This window comes from Salvelinus alpinus, chromosome 11 (genome assembly GCF_045679555.1).
Source record: "Salvelinus alpinus chromosome 11, SLU_Salpinus.1, whole genome shotgun sequence".
NCBI classification, from domain to species: domain Eukaryota; kingdom Metazoa; phylum Chordata; class Actinopteri; order Salmoniformes; family Salmonidae; genus Salvelinus; species Salvelinus alpinus.
Genome location: NC_092096.1, coordinates 44,030,244 through 44,054,708, shown reverse-complemented (window position 1 = coordinate 44,054,708; position 24,465 = coordinate 44,030,244). Strand labels below are relative to the sequence as shown.

The 24,465-nt window shown below is 42.1% G+C and overlaps 1 protein-coding gene across 1 annotated transcript in view; it reads right to left on the bottom strand.

The window, feature by feature from the left end:
• Positions 1–7,342: 7,342 nt before the first annotated feature.
• LOC139534237 (ATP-dependent RNA helicase DHX15-like) overlaps positions 7,343–24,465 on the bottom strand; it is a 34,876-nt gene continuing 17,753 nt past the window's right edge. The window contains exons 4-7 of the mRNA XM_071333185.1: positions 24,005–24,113; positions 17,027–17,207; positions 12,407–12,574; positions 7,343–11,869 (exon numbers count right to left, since the gene is read on the bottom strand). Of these exons, the coding sequence (XP_071189286.1) occupies positions 12,464–12,574; positions 17,027–17,207; positions 24,005–24,113 (401 nt within the window). The 3' untranslated portion in view covers positions 7,343–11,869; positions 12,407–12,463. The remainder of the gene's footprint in view (positions 11,870–12,406; positions 12,575–17,026; positions 17,208–24,004; positions 24,114–24,465) is intronic.

The window sequence follows — 24,465 nt, the reverse complement described above, 5'->3', positions numbered from 1 at the left end:
AAAGGAGAAGTGGTCACTAACAGGGATGTAAACAAATTTGTGCACAACATTTGAGAGAAGCTTTTTGTGCGTATGGAAAAATCTTTTATTTTTTATCAGTGTAGTTTGTTAACCAATTCAGTGGGAAAAGGTTATTCGGACACTCCTGACCTGCAAACCAATATTTTAATTTGTTAAAATTAGGTTAAGGGTGAAGAATTGGTTAGGGTTAGGGTCAGTTTTAGATTTTGGTTCGTCGTTTTGCAGGTCAGCAGTGGCCTTGTCTATCCCAATTCAGTGTCTTAGAAGTAAAGAGGCCTCGATGAAAGAAGAGAGGGGTAAAAAGAGTGATGCAAGCGAAATTAACACCGGGGGGAGAGTGGTTTGTTCTTTAGCTCTGTCTCAATCTCCATGATCTGTCCTCTACTGTAGATTAATTTAAAGATTGCGGAGCACCGTGCATTTGCACGAAACAGGGGAGCTGCACAGCGAGAGATATCACGATAGTCTGAGCAAGCCTTTTCAAAACAAATGGTGTACTATACCACTCAGGGTCCATTGGTATACTGAATATTTGCTTTCTGTGATCTGTCTAATTCTAGGGACATATTTGTTTTTCAGAGAATCGTATTGACGGGTAGTAATCCACTGTAGCGATCATGTGCATTTTCAATAATTCCCATAAGTGGATCACACCTATGAACAAGCATAGATATCCTGATATCACCTATCTACTGAGGAAATAAAAAATAGATAGAATATTTTTCTGCCAGCACAGATCTTTCTGCACAGATCCCTCTGTGAACATACTTTGGATGGTGTATCAATACACACAGTCACTACAAAGATACAGGCGCCCATCCTAACTCAGTTGCTGGAGAATAAGGAAACAGCTCAGGAATTTCAACATGAAGCCAACAGTGATTTTAAAACAGTTAGTTTAATGGCTGTGATAACTGAGGATGGATCAACAACATTGTAGTTACTGCACAATACTAACGTACCTGTAAATTACAGTGAAAAAAGGAAGCCTGTGCAGAATAAAAAAATATTCCAAAACATGCATCCTGTTTAAGGCACTAAAGGAATTCTGCTACAAATGTGGCAAAGAAATAAACTTTTTGTCCTGAATACATGCAGGTAGCCTAGTGGTTAGAGTGTTGGGCCAGTAACCAAAACGTTGCTGGATCGAATCCCCAAGCTGACAAGGGAAAAAGTTAACCCACTGTTCCCCGGTAGGCCATCATTGTAAATAACAATTAGTTCTTAACTGACTTGGCCTAGTTAAATAAAGGTTACATTTAAAATGTAAATTTAGTTTTGGGGAAAATCCAACACATCACTGAGTACCACTCTTCATATTTTCAAGCATGGTGGTAGCTGCATCATGTTATGCGTATGCTTGTCATCGGCAATGACTAGGGAGTTTTTAGGATAAAAATAAACAGAATAGAGCTAAACACAAGACAAATCCTAGAGGAAAACTTGGTTCAGTTTGCTTTCCAACAGACCCTGGGAGACACTCACCTTTCAGCAGGACAATTATCTAAAACACAAGGCCCAATGTACGCTGGAGTTGCTTACCAAGACGACAGTGAATGCTCCCGAGTGGCCTAGTTACAGATTTGACTTAAATTGGTTTGAAAATCTGTGGCAAGACTTGAATATGTCTGTCTAGCAATGATCAACAACCAACTTGAGAGCTTAAATATTTTTTTAAAGAATGTACAAATATTGTACAATCCAGGTGTGCAAAGCTCTTAGACTTTACCTAGAAAGACTCACAGCTGTAATCGCTGCCAAAGGTGATTCTAACATGTATTGACTCAGCGGTGTGTATATTCATCTAATCAAAACATATTACTGTTTTCCATTAATAAAAGTTAGATTTTTTTTCTACTTTGACAGAGTATTTTGTGTAGACCATTGACAAAAAAATGACAAATCCATTTCAATCCCACTTTGTACCACAACAAAATGTGGAAAAAGTCAAGAGGTGTGAATACTTTCTGAAGACACTGTAGCCAATCGCAGGCCTAACACAGTGGTTCATACATATATATATATGTGTGTATATATATATACCATATCACAGAAAAGGCTGGCAAGCGACTGTCAGGTGGCATGATTGAATTGTTCCGTCTCACTGTCACCAGAGAGGCTATTACTTCAAATTAGCATACACATTCAAACCAGAACAGATGGATTTGTCACATTCCAGTCGCCATCTTCCTGTGAGATTGGCTGCTCTTGTGCTGCGTGATGGAGATAAGACACCTGTCTGGGCTTGGATCGGGAGGAAAGGCTAGTGGAAAATACCCCCCTCCCAGCCCCGCCCGCCGCCCAACGCCCAAACTGATGAGGCCTCCATCCAGCGCCCCGTGGGAGGTCCAGAAAAGCAGTCGTTCCAATATAAAATGGTGATTTGTGTGCCGATTGGCTAGTGGGGAACAAAGCCATTCCATCAGTATGTTTGTCTCAGAGTTTGTGATTTTGGGAAGTTATGTTTGAAGACAGCTCTTGAACGGTACCTGTCCTCTGTCACATTCAAAAGGGAGCACCTCAGCAAAGGCTGAGAATGACTGTGTCAGCAGGTGAGGGTTGGGTGAACAGTGATGCCCAGGCAATCTCCTTCCTCTACATAATAATGCATCCATGGCTTCTTATCACCCAGGACTCAAGGTTAAGCCTCTAAAAAATGCATTTGCTGAAATTATACAACTCCTTTTCTATTGAAACATGAGATTACTGAACTTCGATCATGCATAAATGACTAGGCATAAATTTGTGATTTTTAAAGAATTGTGAAAATATCAGCTAGTACGTGGACGGGCCGTGTTGTCATGCAATTACAATTCAGACACAATCATAGAAAACATCTGTGTTTACCTAAAACATATTTCACCATTGGAATGAACTGTACACACCATTGTCTTCCGATTTGATGGCATCATGCTAACGCAACAAACGTCTGACTGACGTAAGACAATGCTGTACACACTAGAAAAAGGAGATACGGTGGATGGGTCTAAAAAGGAAATTGGTTAAATATATGTTTTCCTTTTCACTGTGATTCATTAGCCACTCACTAATAAAATTATTTTTAGATTTTTCTTTTGTAATTATGTATGACAGAATGGATCAATTGGAAATATTGAGAATGAAAAATGCTGTTAGCTACCCCAGGATCAATACCATATAATTTCCAGATCAGCTTAAACTAATGGGTTTTCTATTGGCTTCAGTTAGGGGTGCTAATCTCCCTGGCACCATTTTCATGGTTACATTTACATTCCTTTGCAAAAAGCAGTCTATTTAAAAACTGAACCGCTTGCCTCCCAACAGTCTGAAAATATAAAAATAAACATGCTAATCTCCTGCCTTGCATATTGCGCAAGCCATAGCAACTCCCTCAGTCGTATATAGGAAGCCATATTCCTCTCCTCTCGCTAATAAAGACAGCTCAGAGAACATTTCAATTGCGCCTCCCCACTTAGTTGACTTCGCTTTGAAATGTCAAATCGGGGCAAATGCTAAGGGCCGCTTATGAAGTTCCCATGTCTTTCTCAGTCATGCCTCATCGTACAAGACTCATCCCTTCTCGGGCACACACGGCCGAGATATATATTATGCCATAGGTGTCCTCATAATAATCGTCCTCATCTACGATTAATGGATCAACACAGAACTAAAACATAAAGACCCCCTGGGTGCCCTGGAAAACTGTGTTCTCGTACAGTCCGCTGCATAAACATCAACTGTGACTCTGCAAACGCTTATGTTTTGGCCCAGCAACACAAGACACAAAGGCAGACTTTTTTTTCTTTAACAAATGGACAAAGTAACTGAAATGGCAGAGGTGAGCCGGTGGAAACTAGACCACCTACGCAGACCAACTGAGAATATGCAATGAGGGACAGGAAGATAAATGTCACAAGCGGAATGTCCCGCAACGGCCAGAGTGCATACAGCACCATTTTCGGAAATAAGCACTTAATTTCAAAGACCATATCCACAACCATTGACATTTTTCTTAAAGCATAATCCACCATGGGGGGACAAAAAACGCTAAAGTTCATGTAACTGTCAGGAGGCTTTAACTCTGAATAATACTGAGATTTTATTGAAGTCAACGAGCTCAGACAGAGCCAGTCGAAGCTGCCTTGAACACACGCTGTGAAACGCCCCTAACCCAAAGCAACCATGAGGGAGCCTTCAGGGGTGAAAGGACCCAAGATGCTCTCCCAGTTGGGCTAGCCTTATTTGGGACCTGGGCTGACCTCAGCCTGTGGGACAGCCCCGGCTTCATGGCTGTCTTCTCTGAGGAGTCCTCTTGACGCCCAATTCCTTGTGGCTTTATGCTCTGCCTCACACTGCAGCGTGCTTTATTTGGGCTCCTGACCCATAGGATGACAGGGGAGCTTTCGAAGAAACTTCTCCAGGGCTCATCCAACTTCCTTGGATAGGGAAGTAAAGAAATGTTTGGTTCATTTCTGTTCAAAGTTTGATCATAAGAACTAGTTGTCCAATCCTGATGACGAATCCTGAAGAATGTTTAGGGAATGTTTATGGGTCCTGTTTAATGATTATGCAGCCTCATCAGTGGCTTGCCAAAAATGTGAAAAATGTTATGCATCCTATGAGCCTACCACTCCAAGAGAGATAAAAAATACATTTTCATATCGATTTTGCTTTCAAACATTTTTAATTAACCCGTCTCTGATTACTTTCAAACTAACAACGATATCTGGAATTATCTGAAAAAAACTCAATGATTCAGGAAGATGTTATTCTTGTTGTTATTCACTAGGGATAATGTCTTAGCCAGATAATTAAATTAAAACAAAAATGTGTAATTTTGGTATATAATTCTGGATGTTTTGTTTGTACAAATCCAAGGATATGCATGTTCTTGGTACCATTTGAAAGGAAAAACTTTGAAGTTTGTGGAACTGTGAAAGGAATGTAGGAGAATATAACAAAAAAGATCTGGTAAAAAGATAATACATCTTTGAAATGCAATAAAAAGGCCATAATGTATTATTCCAGCCCAGGTGCAATATACATTTCGGCCACTAGATGGCAGCAATGTATGTGGAAGGTTTTAGACTGATCCAATGAACTATTGCATTTCTGTTCAAAGTTTTGTATCAAGACTTCCCAAACATGCCTAATTTGTTAATTAATTACTTTTTATGTTCAAAATTGTGCACTCTCCTCAAACAATAGCTTGGTATTATTTCACTGTAATAGCTACTGTAAATTGGACAGTGCAGTTAGATTAACAAGAATTTAAGCTTTCTGCCAAAATCAGATACAGTTTAAGTCGGAAGTTTACATACACCTTAGCCAAATACATTTAAAAACTCAGTTTTTCACAATTCCAGGCATTTAATCCTAGTAAAAATGCCCTGTCTTAGGTCAGTTAGGATCACCACTATTTCAAGAATGTGAAATGTCAGAATAATAGTAGAGAATGATATCTTTCTTTCATCACATTCCCAGTGGGTCAGAAGTTTACATACACTCAATTAGTATTTGGTAGCATTGCCTTTAAATTGTTTAACTTGGGTCAAACATTTTGGGTAGCCTTCCACAAGCTTCCCACAATAAATTGGGTGAGTTTTGGCCCATTCCTCCTGACAGAGCTGCTGTAACTGAGTCAGGTTTGTAGGCCTCCTTGCTCGCACACACTTTTTCAGTTCTGCCCACAAATTTTCTATAGGATTGAGGTCAGGGCTTTGTGATGGCCACTCCAATACCTTAACTTTGTTGTCCTTAAGCCATTTTGCCACAACTTTGGAAGTATGCTTAGGGTCATTGTCCATTTGGAAGACCCATTTTCAACCAAGCTTTAACTTCCTGATGTCTTGAGATGTTGCTTCAATATATCAACATAATTTTCCATCCTCATGATGCCATCTATTTTGTGAAGTGCACCAGTCCCTCCTGCAGCAATGCACCCCACAACATGATGATGCCACCCCCGTGATTCACGGTTGGGATGGTGTTCTTCGGCTTGCAAGCGTCCCCCTTTTTCCTCCAAACATAACAATGGTCATTATGGCCAAACAGTTCTATTTTTGTTTCATCAGACCAGAGGACATTTCTCCAAAAAGTATGATCTTTGTCCCCATATGCAGTTGCAAACCATAGTCTGGCTTTTCTGGGATTGATTTGCACTTTTCACACAAAAGTACGTTCATCTCTAGGGGACAGAACGCGTCTCCTTCCTGAGCTGTATGACGGCTGCGTGGTCCCATGGTGTTTATACTTGCGTACTATTGTTTTTACAAATTAACGTGGTACCTTCAGGTGTTTGGAAATTGCTCCCAAGGATGAACCAGACTTGTGGAGGTCTACAATTTTTTCTTCTGAGGTCTTGGCTATTTCTTTTGATTTTCCCATGATGTCAAGCAAAGAGGCACTGAGTTTGAAGGTAGGCCTTGAAATACATCCACAGGTACACCTCCAATTCACTCAAATTATGTTAATTAGCCTATCAGAAGCTTCTAAAGCCATGACATCATTTTCTGGAATTGTCCAAGCTGTTTAAAGGCACAGTCAACTTAGTGTATGTAAACTCCACAAACAAGACATTTGTGGAGTGGTTGAAAAACGAGTTTTAATTACTCCAACCTAAGTGTATGTAAACTTACGACTAAAACTGTATGTCTATGTCCTGGGAAATTCCCGTGGAAGGGACACTGATCCCGAAGAAGAGAAAGTATTTGGCAACAAGAATAAAAAAAATCACAATTTCAATGGTCTTGTTATTGCAATAGTAACATCCTTCATGTCGAAAAAAACATGGGTAGTGTTCATCATGGTAAATAAGTATTCTGCAAGGTTTTCCCAAAATTCTAACACAAATTTACATTCAAAGAACAAGTGAAAACGCATATCATCAATAGCCATACATTTGGACAACATAAGATATATCACTGTAATTCTGTGTAGAATTTTAAAGTGCACTTCCTTAAATTTGTTTGATATACAATATTTGTAAGGCCTTAACCAAGCTTTTTTCCAGACAATGTCAGGAATAAGCATGTTCCCGAAAATGTTTCCTCTAGGCGTAAGTTGGTTCGGTGAATGGAGAATTTGTTTTATATATTACAACAAGATTTCTCAAGTAAGCCCACGCCTTCCAAACTGAGTTCTGGATAAGCTCTGTGATCATCACCAAAGCTAAGATGAGTTTTCATTAGTGTAGTTAGACCACTGGGAATGGCTTTGATCACAGAAATAAACTCTGAAAGGTATTGGAAACTCATTCAATGTTATAAATTGTTCATATGTACGAATATCACCCCTGTTGTCAAAAACCTCAAGAACAAAGTCAAAATTCCTCTCAAGATAGTTGGGGTAGAACAATGATTTATTCCTTAGAGTTATGTCTGAATTATTCCACAAAAGAGCTTTCATTTTCCAGGCCATAAAAGCTTGTTGGTGAAACCTAGACAATTTAGCAGGTAATCTTTCAGGAATATAATTACATTACAGTAAAAATCTATGACCTCCCAATTTACTAAACACATTAATTTGGAATGAAATATCATATAGATCAAACATCTTTTCAACCAGTTGATCTTGAAAGTGTTATTTCTGTGTTATCCAACACTTCCAGACCGCCTTCAGCTCTTTTATTAGAGAGAACTGACTTATTTTTCCAGATGAAGTCAAGAGTCTTGTTGATCTCTTTACAAGTAGAAGGATTTACAAATAAAGATAATAAGGGGTACACAAAGTGAGACAGTCCCTCTGCCTTGGACAGAAGTACTCTCCCAAGTATAGAAAGATCCCGTTGTAGCCAATTATTATTAAATATATTTTTGGTTTTCTTAATTTTAGGAGAGAAATTCATATGTTGTCTAAGTGGTTTTTTGACAGAAGTATTCCTAAATATTTAACACAGTCCTTTATAGGAATATTTTCTATTTCATCAGACCCAAACTCAGCAAAAAAAGAAACGACCTCTCACTGTCAACTGCGTTTATTTTCAGCAAACTTAACATGTGTAAATATCTGTATGAACATAAGATTCAACAACTGAGATATAAACTGAACAAGTTCCAGAGAATGTGACTAACAGAAATTGAATAATGTGTCCCTGAACAAAGGGGGGGTCAAAATCAAAAGTCGGTATCTGGTGTGGCCACCAGCTGCATTAAGTACTGCAGTGCATCTCCTCCTCATGGACTGCACTAGATTTGCCAGTTCTTGCTGTGAGACGTTACTCCACTCTCCCACCAATGCACCGGCAAATTCCCGGACATTTCTGGCGGGAATTGCCCTGGCCCTAACCCTCCGCCTCCGATCCAACAGGTCCCAGACGTGCTCAATTGGATTGAGATCCGGGCTCTTCGCTGGCCATGGCAGAATTTGGACATTCCTGTCTTGCAGGAAATCTTGCACAGAACGATCAGTATGGCTGGTGGGATTGTCACGCTGGAGGGTCATGTCAGGATGAGCCTGCAGGAGGATGTCTTCCCTGTAACACACAGCGTTAAGATTGCCTGCAAACAAGCTCAGTCCGATGATGCTGTGACACACCGCCCCAGACCATGACAGACCCTCCACCTCCAAATCGATCCCACTCCAACTCTCATTCCTTCGACGATAAACGCGAATCCAACCATCACCCCTGGTTAGACGAAACCGCGTCAGTGAAGACGTTGTTGCCGGTGATGTCTGGTGAGGACCTGCCTTACAACAGGCCTACAAGCTCTCAGTCCAGCCTCTCTCAGCCGATTGCGGACAGTCTGAGCACTGATGGAGGGATTGTGCGTTCCTGGTGTAACTCGGGCAGTTGTTGTTGCCATCCTGTACCTGCCCCGCAGGTGTAATATTCTGATGTACCTATCCTGTGCAGGTGTTGTTACACGTGGTCTGCCACTGCGAGGATGATCAGCTGTCTGTCCTGTCTCCCTGTAGCACTGTCTTAGGCGTCTCACAGTACGGACATTGAAATGTATTGCCCTGGCCACATCTGCAGTCCTCATACCTTCTTGCAGCATGCCTAAGGCACATTCGTGCAGATGAGCAGGGACCCTGGGCATCTTTCTTTTGGTGTTTTTCAGAGTCAGTAGAAAGGCCTCTTTAGTGTTCTAAGTTTTCATAACTGTGACCTTTATTGCCTACCTTCTGTAAGCTGTTAGTGTCTTAAGGACAGTTCCACAGGTGCATGTTCATTAATAGTTTATGGTTCTTTGAACAAGCATGGGAAACCAGTGTTTAAACCCTTTACAATGAAGATCTGTGTAGTTATTTGGATTTTCAAATTATCTTTGAAAGACAGGGTCCTGAAAAAGGGACGTTTCTTTTTTTCCCTGAGTTTATAAACATAAGATTTCACATATAGAAGCATTCAGTTTTAATCCTGATGCAATAGAGAATGCAGTGATATCATTAAGGGCATGGGCGACCTGGTCTTTGTCTATTAAAAAAGAGCAGCATCATCCGGCGGTTAGGAAATTGATTTCTTTGTTAAAATGGTTATACCATGCAGATTTGCATTATTCAGAATATCTAGAGATAGAAGTTCCACAACCAAAATGAATAAAAATGGCGAAATTAGGCATCCCTGTCGTACACTTCTGTTGATAGTGAATCTTTTGGATGTATTAAGGTTTAGTAACACAGAACTATTTGTATCTTTGTAAAACATGCGAATGACTTTGATCAACTTTTTGGTTTCGGTGAATTGTAGGTGACCTAAAGAGAAATTCATGTTCAATTGTATCAGGCTTTACAGAAGTCCAAAAATAAGACGACCACATCTGAATCAATTGCATCTGAATAATCTAGAAGGTCCAAGACTAAACAAATGTTTGTGGTTATGTGATGGCCCTTCATAAATCCTGTTTGAGTCTCATTTGTAATGGTATCTATTCCATTCTTTAATCTTTTGGCATAAACAAGAGCAGTCGATTTGTAGTCAGTATTTAATCAAGTAATTGGTCTCCAATTGTCAGAGAAGGGTCTTTATTGGGCTTTGGAATCACTGCAATAATAAGGCCCTGTTCATAGTGGAGACCATTTCCCCATTTATTTATTTTTTAAAGCAATCTTGAAACATCTTAAAAATAGGGTCTTCTAGTAACTCCAAAAACTGCCTAAAGAATTCAACTGACAGGCCATCTAGGCCAGGAGATTTCCCATTTTTTTCATTGAATTCAGAGCCTCTAATTTCTTCAATTGACACAGGTGAATCGCAAACTGAGTGGAAATCATCAATTACAGGGACATAATTCTGAATGTGGCAAATGTAGCTTTCACAACCATCTTCCTGAAATTGTGAGTTGTAAAGGTTTTCAGAAAAGGAATTGAAAAATATTGTTTGTAATGGGATCTTTGCATTACGCATCCTTCATTTTGAGTGCAGTTAGACTTTCTTTTGTAGTTTCTCTTTTCATGTGCAAAAAAGTAACTAGTGTTTCTTCCCTCTTCAATCCATTTTGTTCTTGATCTGACAAAGGCACCCTTTGCCAGATCTGTGTAAAGCTGTTCTAATTCTAGATGTAAAGATTTAAATACAGACTCTTCTTCTTCAGATAGATTATCTTTCTTTAGAAAACTGTCAAGTATGCTCATCAACTCGTTTTCTCTAAGTTTCTTTAAGTGCATCAGCTCTTTGGCACATTTAATGGCTACAACTCTGACTTTAGATTTGAAAAAATGTCCAAGTATTTTCTTGCAACAATATCTTTGGCTAACGATTTGATGTTTCAATAAGAATAGGATCTTTAAGAAGTGTGTTGTTTAATTTCCAATATCCAAGTAAATTTTTTAGTAGCTTGTAAATTCAGGGAAATCAAGTGATGATCAGAAAAGGGAGCCAACTGGTGATCTATAACTGAATCCGTTCGTCCCCTAAACTCTCGTTGTGCGACTTACGTCATAAATTTTGGTCACCAGGCGTGTCCGTATAGCCTCTCCCTTGCGGAAACAAGCAATATGTTGTAGCAAACAAGTCTTTGGTTGCCTAGGCAACACCTCCCACAATGCAGCAGTAGCATACATTGACATAGAATGGCTTGGACGCTCTAACCCTGACAATTTGAACGCTCAACACCGGTTGAATATGGCCAGTGTCAGTAAACATCGACAACAGTGTAAATAAATTGTTGCCAGCAGCACAGTTAGTCACCAAGGATCTGGATAACATAAAACAGCCTAACCATCTCTGCTAGGGCGAGTAAAATGGTCAGAGTCAGCTGTTCTCTAATTTGTGTCTGGAAGTAGCTAGCCAACATTAGCCAGTTAGCTTGGGTGCTTGACTACCTCTGTGAGGTCAGAACGCTCGGATCAACCTTACTCCTCGGCCAGAGAGTCCAGTGTGCGCTCTGAGAGCGAAATGCTCTGAATTTACGAACGGGCAATCTGACAAAGCTCTGAATTTAAGAGCTCTGAATTTAAGAACTCCCAGAGCGCACTCTCTGGCACTCCAGTTTAAATTTACGAACACACCTGGAATGTATTTTTTGTAATGTCATTTGAGTTGAATCATACGATCACAGCTGATATTGATGGGTACACTTCCTGCTTTTACTTCCTGCTTTGCTGCTATTAAAATACATTTAATATTTCAACCTTCTGAGCTCACTCCCAACCCGGATCAACAGCAATGCCAACCACCTGTTAATCACAATGACCACAGGTGGTAAAAAAAATACAAAATAATCAACAAATAAGAAAATGCAAGGCTCAGATGAAGAGTTCAGAGTTCCTTAGTGCTGGTGGTGATGGTATTGTTCTCATGCACACTAGTGTTAGTACAGAGTATTCCTTGGTTGAGAGTTTAGCGACGATGCGCTCCAACTGTCTCTTGGCTTCACAGTTGGGAAAGTTATCCATCTCTTAGTACTGCGGGGAGATTTTCACCAGCCTGGGAAAGGAGACAAGTAAACATATTAGTCATGACGTGTGTGTGTGTGTGTGTGAGAGAGAGAGAAGGCTTTCTCTCCCGCGTTCGCACACAGAGATTGCCGCAGACACTTCATCCGACACATAAATGCGCAAGCACACACAGACAGATGAACAAACACCCACGTAATCCAACAATGTGCACACTGTCTCACAAACACACACACACACACACACACGGAGCAGGCTGACTGCTTGTTCACACACGTGTACACACACAGGTCTAGAGGAATATCGGAGCAGGCGGGTTGACTGCAGCCAAGCACATAGACACACACCTAGCAGAATCTAGGAGAGGACTGACTATAGGCCTGCAGTCAACTCACTAGACAAGATGGATATAGGGCTAGGCAGTCAGTAAGCTGCTGACAACTTACCAAATCTAATTTTATTGGTAGCGTACATGTATTTTATAGAAAGGTTCAGCGAAATGATTGTTTCTAGCTCCAACAGTGCAGTATACCTAACAATGCAAACAATACACATGTTTTCTAAATACCACTCTGGTTTGATGTCGGTGCAGGTGCGGATGTAGTTCTTGGTGGTCAGCACAAACTCATTGTATATCACCCACTCCGGCTTGTGGTCGCACACAGGACTGGTGCAGCTGGACCACCTGGTTGTCCTTCACCGTCAGGTAGTGGCCTGTGTGCTCCAAATGGGCTACCTGGTAGACACACAGACAGGAAAAAGTAGGCTAGATATTAGCCAGACAGGCCACACAAGACTAACTACAGTACATGTCAAGATCACTTCCACAGACCTGTATTATCAAAATCCAACCCATACAGTATATCATAAAGTCCATATGCATTTAACACGTTTCCTGAGCGAGCGCTCCTCTTCTGTAGGTTTGTTTTCTAGCCTGAAGTGATGCAACAATCGAACAGTTATTACCAAGTAGGATACTTGATGCCAAATGGGACTAGTACGGTTGAACAACACTGACCTCATGGAATGTAGTGCCTACCTTAATGTACAATGAACACAATCAATTCCACAGAAAAGGGGGGGGGGGAGCGGCAGCTCTGGGCATAGGCGATTTAAACTTCGCCAAGTTAAGAGGGCGGTGAGTTTTCTTGTTTCCTTTCGTGGTACTTTAATATGCAGACGACGGCTGTTGCGATTAACCAGGGCAATCAGTCTCAATAAAGACCTCTCCGCACAAAGACGTGCGTTCAAACGCCCCTAAACTGCAACATGAGCTACAAATTTGTCTTTGTGATAAAGGTTAATGTTGACAAATATTTAAATATTAATGTCGTAATTCAACTTGTCAGGTCGCATGTTTTCAGGTTCCCTCCGGAAATGGACTTTCAACAAAATGTCATTTATTTTCCCTGAGTGGGCAGCAAATTGACTTGATTTCTTATTATGTGTTTAACTGGTAGCGCCTGTGTGTGTGTACACCTAGGGGAGGCTATCCATTACAATAAGTATCTTGACTTGTTGTGTTACAACGACTGATATGCATTTTTTTTTGCAGGCCGATACTGATTTTTTTTTTTTATAAAGAAATTGGAGAGGGGTCAAGGAGGCCGATGTCTGTCTGTCTGTCTGATATTTTATGCCGATATTCAATATCATTACATTAGAACATTTTGATGACAACAGGTGGTCCAGAGACTAATAAAAAAAATTAATAAACCAAATGTAACTTTGTCTTACCTAATCTAACAACATAATGGTAATATTTAGATTTCAATGGTAAATCTCTATTGATAAACTTGGTAAATCAAGATGTACAGTGTCTAAGTAAAGTATTCAGACCCCCTTGACTTTTTCCACATTTTGTTACGTTACAAAATTGCTTTTTCCCCTCAATCTACACACAATACCCCATAATGACAAAGCAAAAACAGGTTTTTAGAATTTTTTGCTCATTTATTCAAAATAAAACTCATGTCACATTTACATAAGTATTTAGACCCAGTACTTTGTTGAAGCACCTTTGGCAGCGATTACAGCCTCGAGTCTTCTTGGGTATGATGCTACAAGCTTGGTACACCTGTGTTTGAGGAGTCTCCAATTCTTCTCTGCAGATCCTCTCAAGCTCTGTCAGGTTGGATGGGGAGCGTTGCGGCACAGCTATTTTCAGGTCTCTCCAGAGATGTTTGATCGTGTTCAAGTCCGGGCTCTGGCTGGGCCACTCATGGACATTCAGACATTTTTCCCGAAGCCATTCCTGCATAGTCTTGGCTGTGTGCTTAGGGTCATTGTCCTGTTGGAAGGTGAACCTTCGCTCCGGTCTGAGGTCCTGAGCGCTCTGGAGCTCTCTATACTTTGCTCCGTTCATCTTTCCCTCGATATTGACTAGTCTCCCAGTCCCTACTGCTGAAAAACATCCCCACAGCATGATGCTGCCACCACCATACTTCACTGTAGGGATGATGCCAGGTTTCCTCCAGACGTGATGCTTGGCATTCAGGCCAAAGAGTTCAATCTTGAGTTCATCAGACCAGATAATCTACACTTAGTTTCTCATGGTTTGAGAGTCTTTAGGTGCCTTTTGGCAAACTCCAAGCGGGTTGTCATGTGCCTTTTACTTAGGAGTGGCTTCCGTCTGGCCACTACCATAAAGACATGATTGGTGGGATGCTGCAGGGATGGTTGTCTTTCTGGAAGGTTCTCCCATCTCCACAGATGAACTCCTATAGCTCTGTCAGAGTGACCATCAGGTACTTGGTCACCTCCCTGACTAAGGCTCTTCTCCCCCGATTGCTCAGTTTTGCCGGGTGGCCAGCTCTAGGAAGAATCTTGGTGGTTCCAAACATCTTCCATTTAAGAATGATGGAGGCCACTGTTTTCTTGGACACTCAATGCTGCAGAAATGTGTTGGTATCCTTCCCCAGATCTGTGCCTCGACACAATCCTGTCTCGGAGCTCAACGAACAATTCCTTCGACCTCATGCCTTGGTTTTTGCTCTGACATGCACTGTCAACTGTGTGACTTAACAAATCATGTCCAATCATTTACCATAGGTGGACTCCAATCAAGTTGTAGATACATCAAGGATGATCAATGGAAACAGGATGCACCTGAGCTCAATTTCGAGTCTCATAGCAAAGGTTCTGAATACTTGTGTAAATAAGGTGTTTCAGTTTTACATTTTTTACAGATTTGCAGAAATTTCTAAACCTGTTTTCGATTTGTCATTATGGGATATTGTGTGTATATTGCTTTAAGACTGGTTGCAGACATCACTCTCAAGACACTCCTCTCATATGCAACAGTTTGTCAAGAAAGTGAAATACCAGTCATGTAACCCAGTTAACGTTTTTGCAGCCAATCAGCATACTTTGCGTTATGGTTTGCATTAAACAAATACAGTTTTAGGGTGAAGTGATAAGCTAGCTAGCAAAGTTAGCTTTCTGTGACTGAATGTAACCTATTTAACTACCTTAATACTGGATGCAGATACATAAAAATGGTATCCATGAGTTTATCTGACTCTGGGGAAGTAGATAAAGGGCTTTATTGCCAAAATTCCAAAGTATCCGGTATCTTGTTTTGGAAAGTGCCATAGCCTGTATATGGGCATTTTTGTTTTTCACCAAAAAGTACATTTAATGAACACTTTCTATGTCTACGTGGTGTGTGTCATTATTCATAAGCTTAACTAGACACACCGGCTAGTTTATTAGATTCACTACACCGTTCACGAAAATGGATCACTTCTACAGTCAGTGAGTCATGTGGCCATGGCTTGCTATATAAAGCTGGCAGACAGGCATCGAGGCATTCAGTTACAGTTCGATTGAACATTAAAATGGATAAAAAGAGTGACCTAAGTGACTGAGCGTGGTATGATCGTCGTTGCCAGGCACGCCGGATCCAGAAACGTCCGCCCTCCTGGGACAATTGAGGAGTGTAAAAACATCGCCTGGAACGTGACAGTGAGTTCAGTTTACTTGGGTGGCCTGGTCAGTCCCCAGACCTCAACCCAATAGAGCAACTTTGCTTTGCTGATTCTGAGCATTTCCCCTCTCATAGCGTTCAGTGCGCACACTGGCCGAGGAGTAGGGTTGAGCCGAGCGTTCTGACCATCACAACTGCACTGAAGTCAAGCACACAAGCTAACTGGCTAGCTACTTTCAGACAAATGAGAAAATACCTCACTCTGACCATTTTACTCACCATAGCAGATCTGGTTAGGCTGTTTTCACGTTATCCAGAGGGTTGGTCACTGTAACTGTGCTGCTGGCAACAATTTAATTACAATTTTTTTGCTGACGTTTACTGACACCAGCCATATTAAACGGGTGTTGAGCGTTTGTTCATCAGTTATTCTGCGCTCTAGCACACTCAGACGAGAGTGCTCTGAAATCGGAGTAGATAGCCAGAGCAAATTTATGTCCATTGAACGCACAACGACTATACCACTGAGCTAATGACATGAATAATCAAGTCAATAAACGTTGGGTAGTTAGATAGCATATAGTTAATATACTGGCAAGTTCAATGTATTAGTAGCCAACTAACGAGGTAGCTAGATAACATACCAGTACATACTGCTGTAATGATATGCTATGCGGTTCATAAGGATAGCGTAGCCAACACATTGTCAGCCAACATCACATGTAGCGTAACTTATTTGAAAAGTAATTACTTTATTACATTGCTCAACATTTTCTTAACATTTGTCATAATTAGTTAAAGCAATTCATTTGTATCCGCTCTTGTCGGACTTCGGCTGCATATTTTCTTCAATTCTGGAAATATTGTGAAGCTGTGCCCATTTCCTGAAGAATTGCATTATGGGCCCTAAAAGTACAGAAATAATGTCCACTGCGTGTATACTTCATATTTTGGTGAATTTAGTACGACATCCGGGAACTTTTGGCATACAAACTCGATCCATACTATGACCAATAAGCATACTCAATGAATGTCACAAATAGTACGGTTAGTATGAGTATTTGAACACAGCTATGGTGTAGCTGACTAATCTACATACTCCACTCTGGTCTGTGATGTTTTGGGAACAAGGGACTTCTGCCTGAAGGTCAAAACCAAGTGCTGTGTTGTTGGGGACCATAATGGCACCGTCGAGCATGATGACACATACTGAGACAGAACCCTCTGGGCCCTTTCTCTGTTTGGCCGGTGAGCACTGACCTGCATGAAGAATCCGGGGACCAGTGCTCTGTGAATGTTGATATAGTAGTGTCTGCTGGTGAACTCTGTGCTGCAGCGGGGCAGGTTGAAGAGGTCCATGATCCGGTACAGCTGCTGGTGCACGTTGTCAGCGACCGGTAGTTCACAAAGTTGTCGTAGCACCACTACGTCAACTCGTGGTCTGTGAGAGGCGAGAGATTTATGTTAGGTGACATTAAGGTTGGTTTACCGGAGACAGATTTAGTCTAGTCCTGGGTTACAAAGCATGCTTGATGGACATTTTAGTGAAGGACACATACTCTGTTTGAAGGTGTGATAGACGTTGAGGAGGGTCAGGTGATTTCCATCAATGTGGGTGAACCTTATCTTGGACTCCTCGGCCGCCTTCCTAGCCTCCGTGGGTCACACGAAACACTGTGGGACTAAACGAGGTTGGTATGGACTCCAACACAGCCACGCATATGTATGATTTGATCAATTCCCACAGAGAGGAACAAGGTCAGAGAGCACTTCACAGGGCATACAGGTGCATATTGGAACAGGAGGTGAAGGGAGGTGGGAGAGTGTGAAGGAGGGATGGCTTTCTCCTGCTTTGCGCAGGACTGAGTTTGGCTATTTGATGAGCTGTGTACTGCATAACCGAAACTCAACCAAGGGATGAGAGGAGGGGCATGGAAAGGGGCTGCAACCCCCCCCAAAAAAAGTATATTTACTCAAACTTGTTGGCAAAAGGGCATCAATGAAACTAGCCTGCATCTGACTCAAACTCTTTCAGCGGTGGTGCAGAAAGAGACCAAAGGCAAAGTGTCCTCCTAACCACTCAATCTGGGCCTGAGCAGTTAAATTAAGAGAGGGAAAACCCTGGTCTTGCACCCAAGCGGAAAAGCACTCGTACATCAAGACTGCATCAAACACCTCCCGCCCTCCCACAACTTGCTCGGAGCCGCCTCACGTCAAAGCATGCTCCGTCATGGACTTAACCGGTGAAAGCGGAGTGTTTAACGAACCCCTGCACTTGGTTGCCTGTGCGAGGCTAGGCCTAGGTTCCACTGCTGACTCGGTAGTGAACTCAGCAGAAAACTGGGTTCCCTGACACACCCGTTATAAAATGTGTGGTGTGTCCAAATAGCTAGCTAGTTAAATTCCCTTTCCCCCCATTCAAAAGTATCGGATTAATCTCAATGAGGAGCATTCTGCTTTGGCAAGCCTAAAGTGCAATTACTGCCAGAGCACATTGGTCCTGCTGAGACTAGCCTATAAACTCATTAATTTACTGGAGACAAACATGTTTCCTGCCTGACAAATATGAACTAACTGACACCTCCAGCTCCTTTTGCTATCCCTCTTCTTTTCAATAGTGCCTTGCAAAAGTATTCACCCCCCTTGGAGTTTTTCCTATTTTGTTGCATTACAACCTGTAATTTAAATAGATTTTTATTTGGATTTAATGTAATGGACATACACAAAATAGTCCAAATTGGTGAAATCAAATGGAAAAAAATTGAAAGTGGTGCGTGCATATGTATTCACCCCCTTTGTTATGAAGCCCCTAAATAAGATCTGGTGCAACCAATTACCTTCAGAAGTCACATAATTAATTAAAGTCCACCTGTGGGCAATCTAAGTGTCACATGATCTCAGTGTATATATACTGAAAGGCCCCAGATTCTGCAACACCACTAAGCAAGCGGCACCATGAAGACCAAGGAGCTCTCCAAACAGGTCAGGGACAAAGTTGTGGAGAAGTACAGATCAGGGTTGGGTTATAAAACATATCCAAAACTTTTAACATCCCACGGAGCACCATTAAATTCGTTATTAAAAAATGGAAAGAATATGGCACCACAACAAACTTGCCAAGAGAGGGCCGCCCACCAAAACTCACGAACCAGGCAAGGGGGGCATTTAATCAGAGATGCAACAAAGAGACCAAAGATAACCCTGAAGGAGCTGCAAAGCTCCAAAGGACCACTTTAAGCTGGTACACTCCACAGAGCTGGGCTTTACGGAAGAGTGGATAGAAAAAAGCCATTGCTTAAAGAAACAAATAAGCAAACACGTTTGGTGTTCGCCAAAAGTTATGTGGGAGACTCCCCAAACATATGGAAGAAGGTACTCTGGTCAGATGAGACTAAAATGTAGCTTTTTGGCCATCAAGGAAAACGCTATGTCTGGCACAAACCCAACACCTCACCCCGAGCACACCATCCGTACAGCGAACCATGGTGGTGGCAGCATCATGCTGTGGGGATGTTTTTCACTTTTTTCATCACTTTTCTTCATCCAGAAGTGATGGATGGTGCTAAATACAGGGAAATCCTTGAGGGAAACCTGTTTCCGTCTTCCAGAGATTTGAGATTGGGACGGAGGTTCACCTTCCAGCAGGACAATGACCCTAAGCATGCTGCTAAAGCAACACTTGAGTGGTTTAAGGGAAAACATTTAAATGTCTTGGAATGGCCTAGTCAAAGCCCAGACCTCAATCCAATTGAGAATCTGTGGTATGACTTAAAGATCGCTGTACACCAGCAGGAACACATCCAACTTGAAGGAGCTGGAGCAGTTTTGCATTGAATGGGCAAAAATCCCAGTGGCTTGATGTGCCAAGCTTATAGAGACATATCACAAGAGACTTGCAGCTGTAATTGCTGCAAAAGGTGGCTCTACAAAGTCTTTTTTTGTCTTCTTGTTTATTTCACAAATATTTTGCATCTTCAAAGTGTTAGGCATGTTATGTAAATCAAATGATACAAACCCCCAAACTATTTTAATTCCAGGTTGTAAGGCAACAAAATAGGAAAAATGCCAAGGGGGGTGAATACTTTCACAAGGCACTGTACATCACTGTGCCCAGTGGGGTCGTGGGCGAACCTTCATGCCCTCTCCCATCTACATGCAGGGAGCAAAGACTAGTCTGTCTGTAGTAGGCAGATCTAAAGCACCATGAGATTACATTTGCTATCAGCCGCAGTCAAATCACAATCATCAACATCGTTACTGAGATTACACCTCCTTTACACAGCTCTTGTTGGAGCTCATTGTAGTCTCAGTGCTAGAGAGATGGCATTGCTACACTGACAGAGGCATGGTTTTACGATCTTTCCGGACAAATATGTTTTTCTAATGAAACAGCTGGTGTGAAATGGACCAGATTTAGTGTCAACAAATGTTGTCTGCAAACCTAAGCACATCAAAATGTTGGGTTTCAGGAGAAGTTCATTACTTGAACATATCTAATTACCTCCAAAAACTGTCTGGTCAAATAGACTAAACAAGAAAGGGGTCAAGGTTGAAAGGGAGCATCATCTAGACAACTAAGGGGACAAGTAGCAACAGGTGCAGTTCACTGAATCTATATTTTGTGGGGGATGGAGGGCAAGGTATCGCCTACAATAGTGACGGAGGCTTGTGATTGGCATAGCGCACTTTTCTCCCTGACTATTACCTGACAGCATGGCTGTGATGGACAGGATCTCGTTGGAGCAGTTGAATACATTTTGAAATTGGAGAGAAAACAAGGAAGAATAAGGGATGGCAGAGGAGGTAAAGAAGAACAGAAGGAAAGCACCTCTGTGTGTGTGTGTGTGTATGATGGCCGTTACCCTGGACGCCAATTTTGTAACCGTGGCGGGGAGGCTCATTTTTAATCCTCCGCTCCCCCGATTCAAAACAACTAATGCAATTACAGGGGAACCCTTAACTTAATGCATCAACACAAGGCTCCCAATGTTTGGTTAAAAGATTTTTCCCCAAGATGCAATTATTGACCTTTGGCTCGGGAGAATTGAAGCCTAATGACCAGTTGCATGTTAACTGAAAATTAGCTTCAGCTGAGGGCCGTGTTGTTCGCTTTCATCTCTCTCAAATAAGGAAGAAAAAAGCAAGGGGGTATATTCTTATGATGAACAAATATCGATTTGGGGCATCAACCCTACTTTTTATACTAAAGTGAGAGCTAGCCGCATCACTTCCCAATGGGCACAGGCGTCAATTCAACGTCTATTCCATGTTGGTTCAATTTACTTGAATTGCTTTTGTCAGTTAAGAACAAATTCTTATTTACAATAATGGTCTACCGGCCAAACCCGGACGACGCTTGGCCAATTGTGCGCCGCCCTATGGGAATCCCAATCACAGCCGGATGTGATGCAGCCTGGATTCGAACCAGGTACTGCAGTGACGCCTCTTGCAGTGAGATGCCGTGTCTTAGACCACTGCGCCACTCGGGAGCCAATGTGAGTTTAATGATGTTGATTCAACCATGTTGATGCCAGTGTGTTACTACACCAATGGCTTGTGGCTCACCCACTCCTTGTGGACGAAAATCGGATTTTACAGATTGTGTGGAAATGCAATCTATGGCTCACCTCATCAGAAAGAAACTATTGACCGCCTCAATACACGAGAATCCGATATATTAACCAAGGGCCAAATCAATGGGACTAAAGGCTAAAAGGTACATTAAACTCACATTGGCTTTGAAATGTACTACTCTGCAAATGTCACAAAGCAAATGAATCTCACCCAGGGCTGGTCCTTCCTGTAAATCGCTACTGATTTCTCTTAGATTTTCCATATGGGTTCATGCCACGGTACTTATTGAGCGTGGAGCGAGGCAGGTCAACAGAGAAATAGACAGGCCGTTCGTGTGCTCCCTGGTTACAACGAAGAAACTAAATTTCCACCCTAAGATTCAGGCCGAACTCCAATCTAGCCTAACACAGACTAAAGGCCAATGGCCTTCATGCCTGGGTTCTTTGATAACCCTTGATAATCCTAGCCCACTCCTAGGTATCAGCCTGCCTGTTTCATGAAATACAGCCACAACGGACAGCAGCTCCATGACAATATTCCCACTTTGTCTTAATAACAGTAGCACAAACCCAAGTCACGCTTAAATCCTTTTAATGTGCCCAAATTAATGACAAATGAAAACAAAAGGCTAATGTGAAGCATCCTCCACACCATTATCGAGCAACAGAGGTTTTCAATTGTCTCAAGGAAGCATTTCATCTCTCAAGCCCTTTGTTGAGCAGACGCTTTGTTTTTTGTGTGTGTGTGTGTTCCCATGTCTCCTAATGAAGCGAACACCCGGACAATCAAACAGGCTAAGGAGAAAAACATGTTCCAATCATGCCCCTCTACCTGGAGATCCAATTCCATGGCTCTCTTTAACCAGGTCCAGAGATTCACTTGGCTGAACCCACAACTCCGGTGTAGCCTTTCAGGGAGTGGTTCTTATGCACCGCATGTCAAATTGACCTGTGTGCCAGCGAGATACAAAGGCTTTTCTTGGAGGAGAAGCTTTGTAGTGCGTTGGAGCGATGGCACAGCCTCCTCTGGCTCTTTTATCTTTCTATTCCAATCAGCTTGTGTACCCGGGGCGCTGAGCAGCTAGTTAGACAGACCCAGCGCCTCCACTGACAGCGTGTACAACTTCCATATATTCCACAATATAAACGCAACGTGTAAAGTGTTGGTTTCATGAGCTGAAATAAAAAAAATCCCAGACATTTTCCATACGCACAAAAATATTATTTCTGAGGACGATTTATGTCTGTAAAAAATCACTGATTGGCTGGGCCTGGCACCCATGACTTAGGCCCACCCACTGGGGAGCAAGTCATGTGAAATCAATAGATTAGGGCCTAATGCATTTATTTCAATTGACTGATTTGCTTTTATGAACTGTAACTCGGTGTAAAAAAAAAAGTTGTGTTTTATATATATTTTTCAGTATAGATGAATAAGGTCATCATTCCTTCCCCTCATTTCCAATTAGACTTAATGGACAGGGCTTGAGTGGGCCGGCAGGGGGCTAAAGCTTGCGTGCTGGGAGAGGGTGAGGGGGGTGGGTGGGTGGCGGAGGTAGGGAGAGTAGGTCAGTCACGTTTCATTGGCGGAATATAAAGAGAAGGCAATAGCCAAGGTGATACCGGGGCTATTGATGTAACCAATTTCATTCTCAAAATGGCGTTTGCCGCAGCGGATGGGGAGAGATGGGTTTAATCTCGGAGGGGAGATGAAAACTGTATTAAGGTGGAGAGAGAGGGGGAGTGTGTGTGGGCTTGAGGCTAGGTAGAGAGAGGCCGAGGGAAGGGGGGTTCTCCTTGGGGAGAGTAAGAACACACACGGCGCATTGGCTTTAGGGCTGCTGGGAAGGGAAGGAAGTTAGTGGCCTGGCTTAGTGTCTTTCGAGTGTGACATTGGGATGAGACTAAGTGCCTCTGTGTGTTCTGTCCAGGCTCCAGCCCAGTACAGATGAACAGGGGGAGCGCTTGGAGAAGCGGTAGCCCAAACACACCGACTGACCAGCCACAAACTACACCATGTACCCACAAAGCGGATAGAAACAGACTGCTTTTGACAGTGGAGTTTAACCACCTATTCTGACAAAAAAGCAAATAACCATAAGGTCCAATCTGACCATTCTGCTCAACTTTCAAGACTGCTAAATTATTATTTATTTATTATTAACTACTCTAGAATGTGATAAAAAAAAGAAAAAGATTTAAGTTCTCAAGTGACTTTTCTGATCCAGATTGGGTGTCATACATCAAACATCTACAGTTAAACAAAAGGTTTTGTGGACATCAGAGCAACAGTTTCTACCGGTCTATGTCTGTTCATTAGACCTTAACAGATGGTTCTGTGATCAGTGAGACAAATTCACCATGATGTTATTTATCAAAGCCCACAACATACAACTTGGGGCCTTATTCAATCAATCTCCGTAACAGGGTTTCCAGGATGAGTCAAGAACATTCACCTTTTTTTCTGTGAAAGAAATGCATGTTTGGCTTTGTGATTTACACTGTGAAACAAACTGTCGGCAACGTATACAATCACACTGTATACACACGCAATGCACAGCAAGAATGTTCATTTAGCCTCGACTGAGATTGACTAGATAGGGCCCCAAGTATCACAAAAACAAAATGGATGCCTTTTGTCTAAATGCAATATAAGACCTCTTACCTGGTGGGTCCATGAAGTCGAAATGTACCAAGTCGTCGGTACCTAGCTTCTTGAGCTGCAGCACGACCGAATCCAGGTTGGACCTCAAAATATCTGGATACGTTTTGTCCTGTCATAGAGTAAGAAGAGGGGAAACCGGAGGGGAGGGGTTCAAATCAAAATGAATTAGTCAGGGTGCCGATTATCTCGTACGTCAAAGTGAACAGAAAATGGAAGTCTGGGGCTGTTTTGAAGGGCTATTTAACTTGTTTTCAAATCCCTCTGCCAGTCGGCATGACGTGAAAGAATTACCCTGTTAAAGTGGAGGACTGGGTCTTTCACGTGTTCATTTGTCACGGGGGGGGGGTCCGTGTCACTGGCGCAGGTTATTAAAAAAGGCTGTGGGTGATTGGTGGGGAAACCAGTTCTCCGAGTGAAAAGGGCTGAAAAAAGAAAAGGCGACTTTTAGTTCTGGGTGGAAA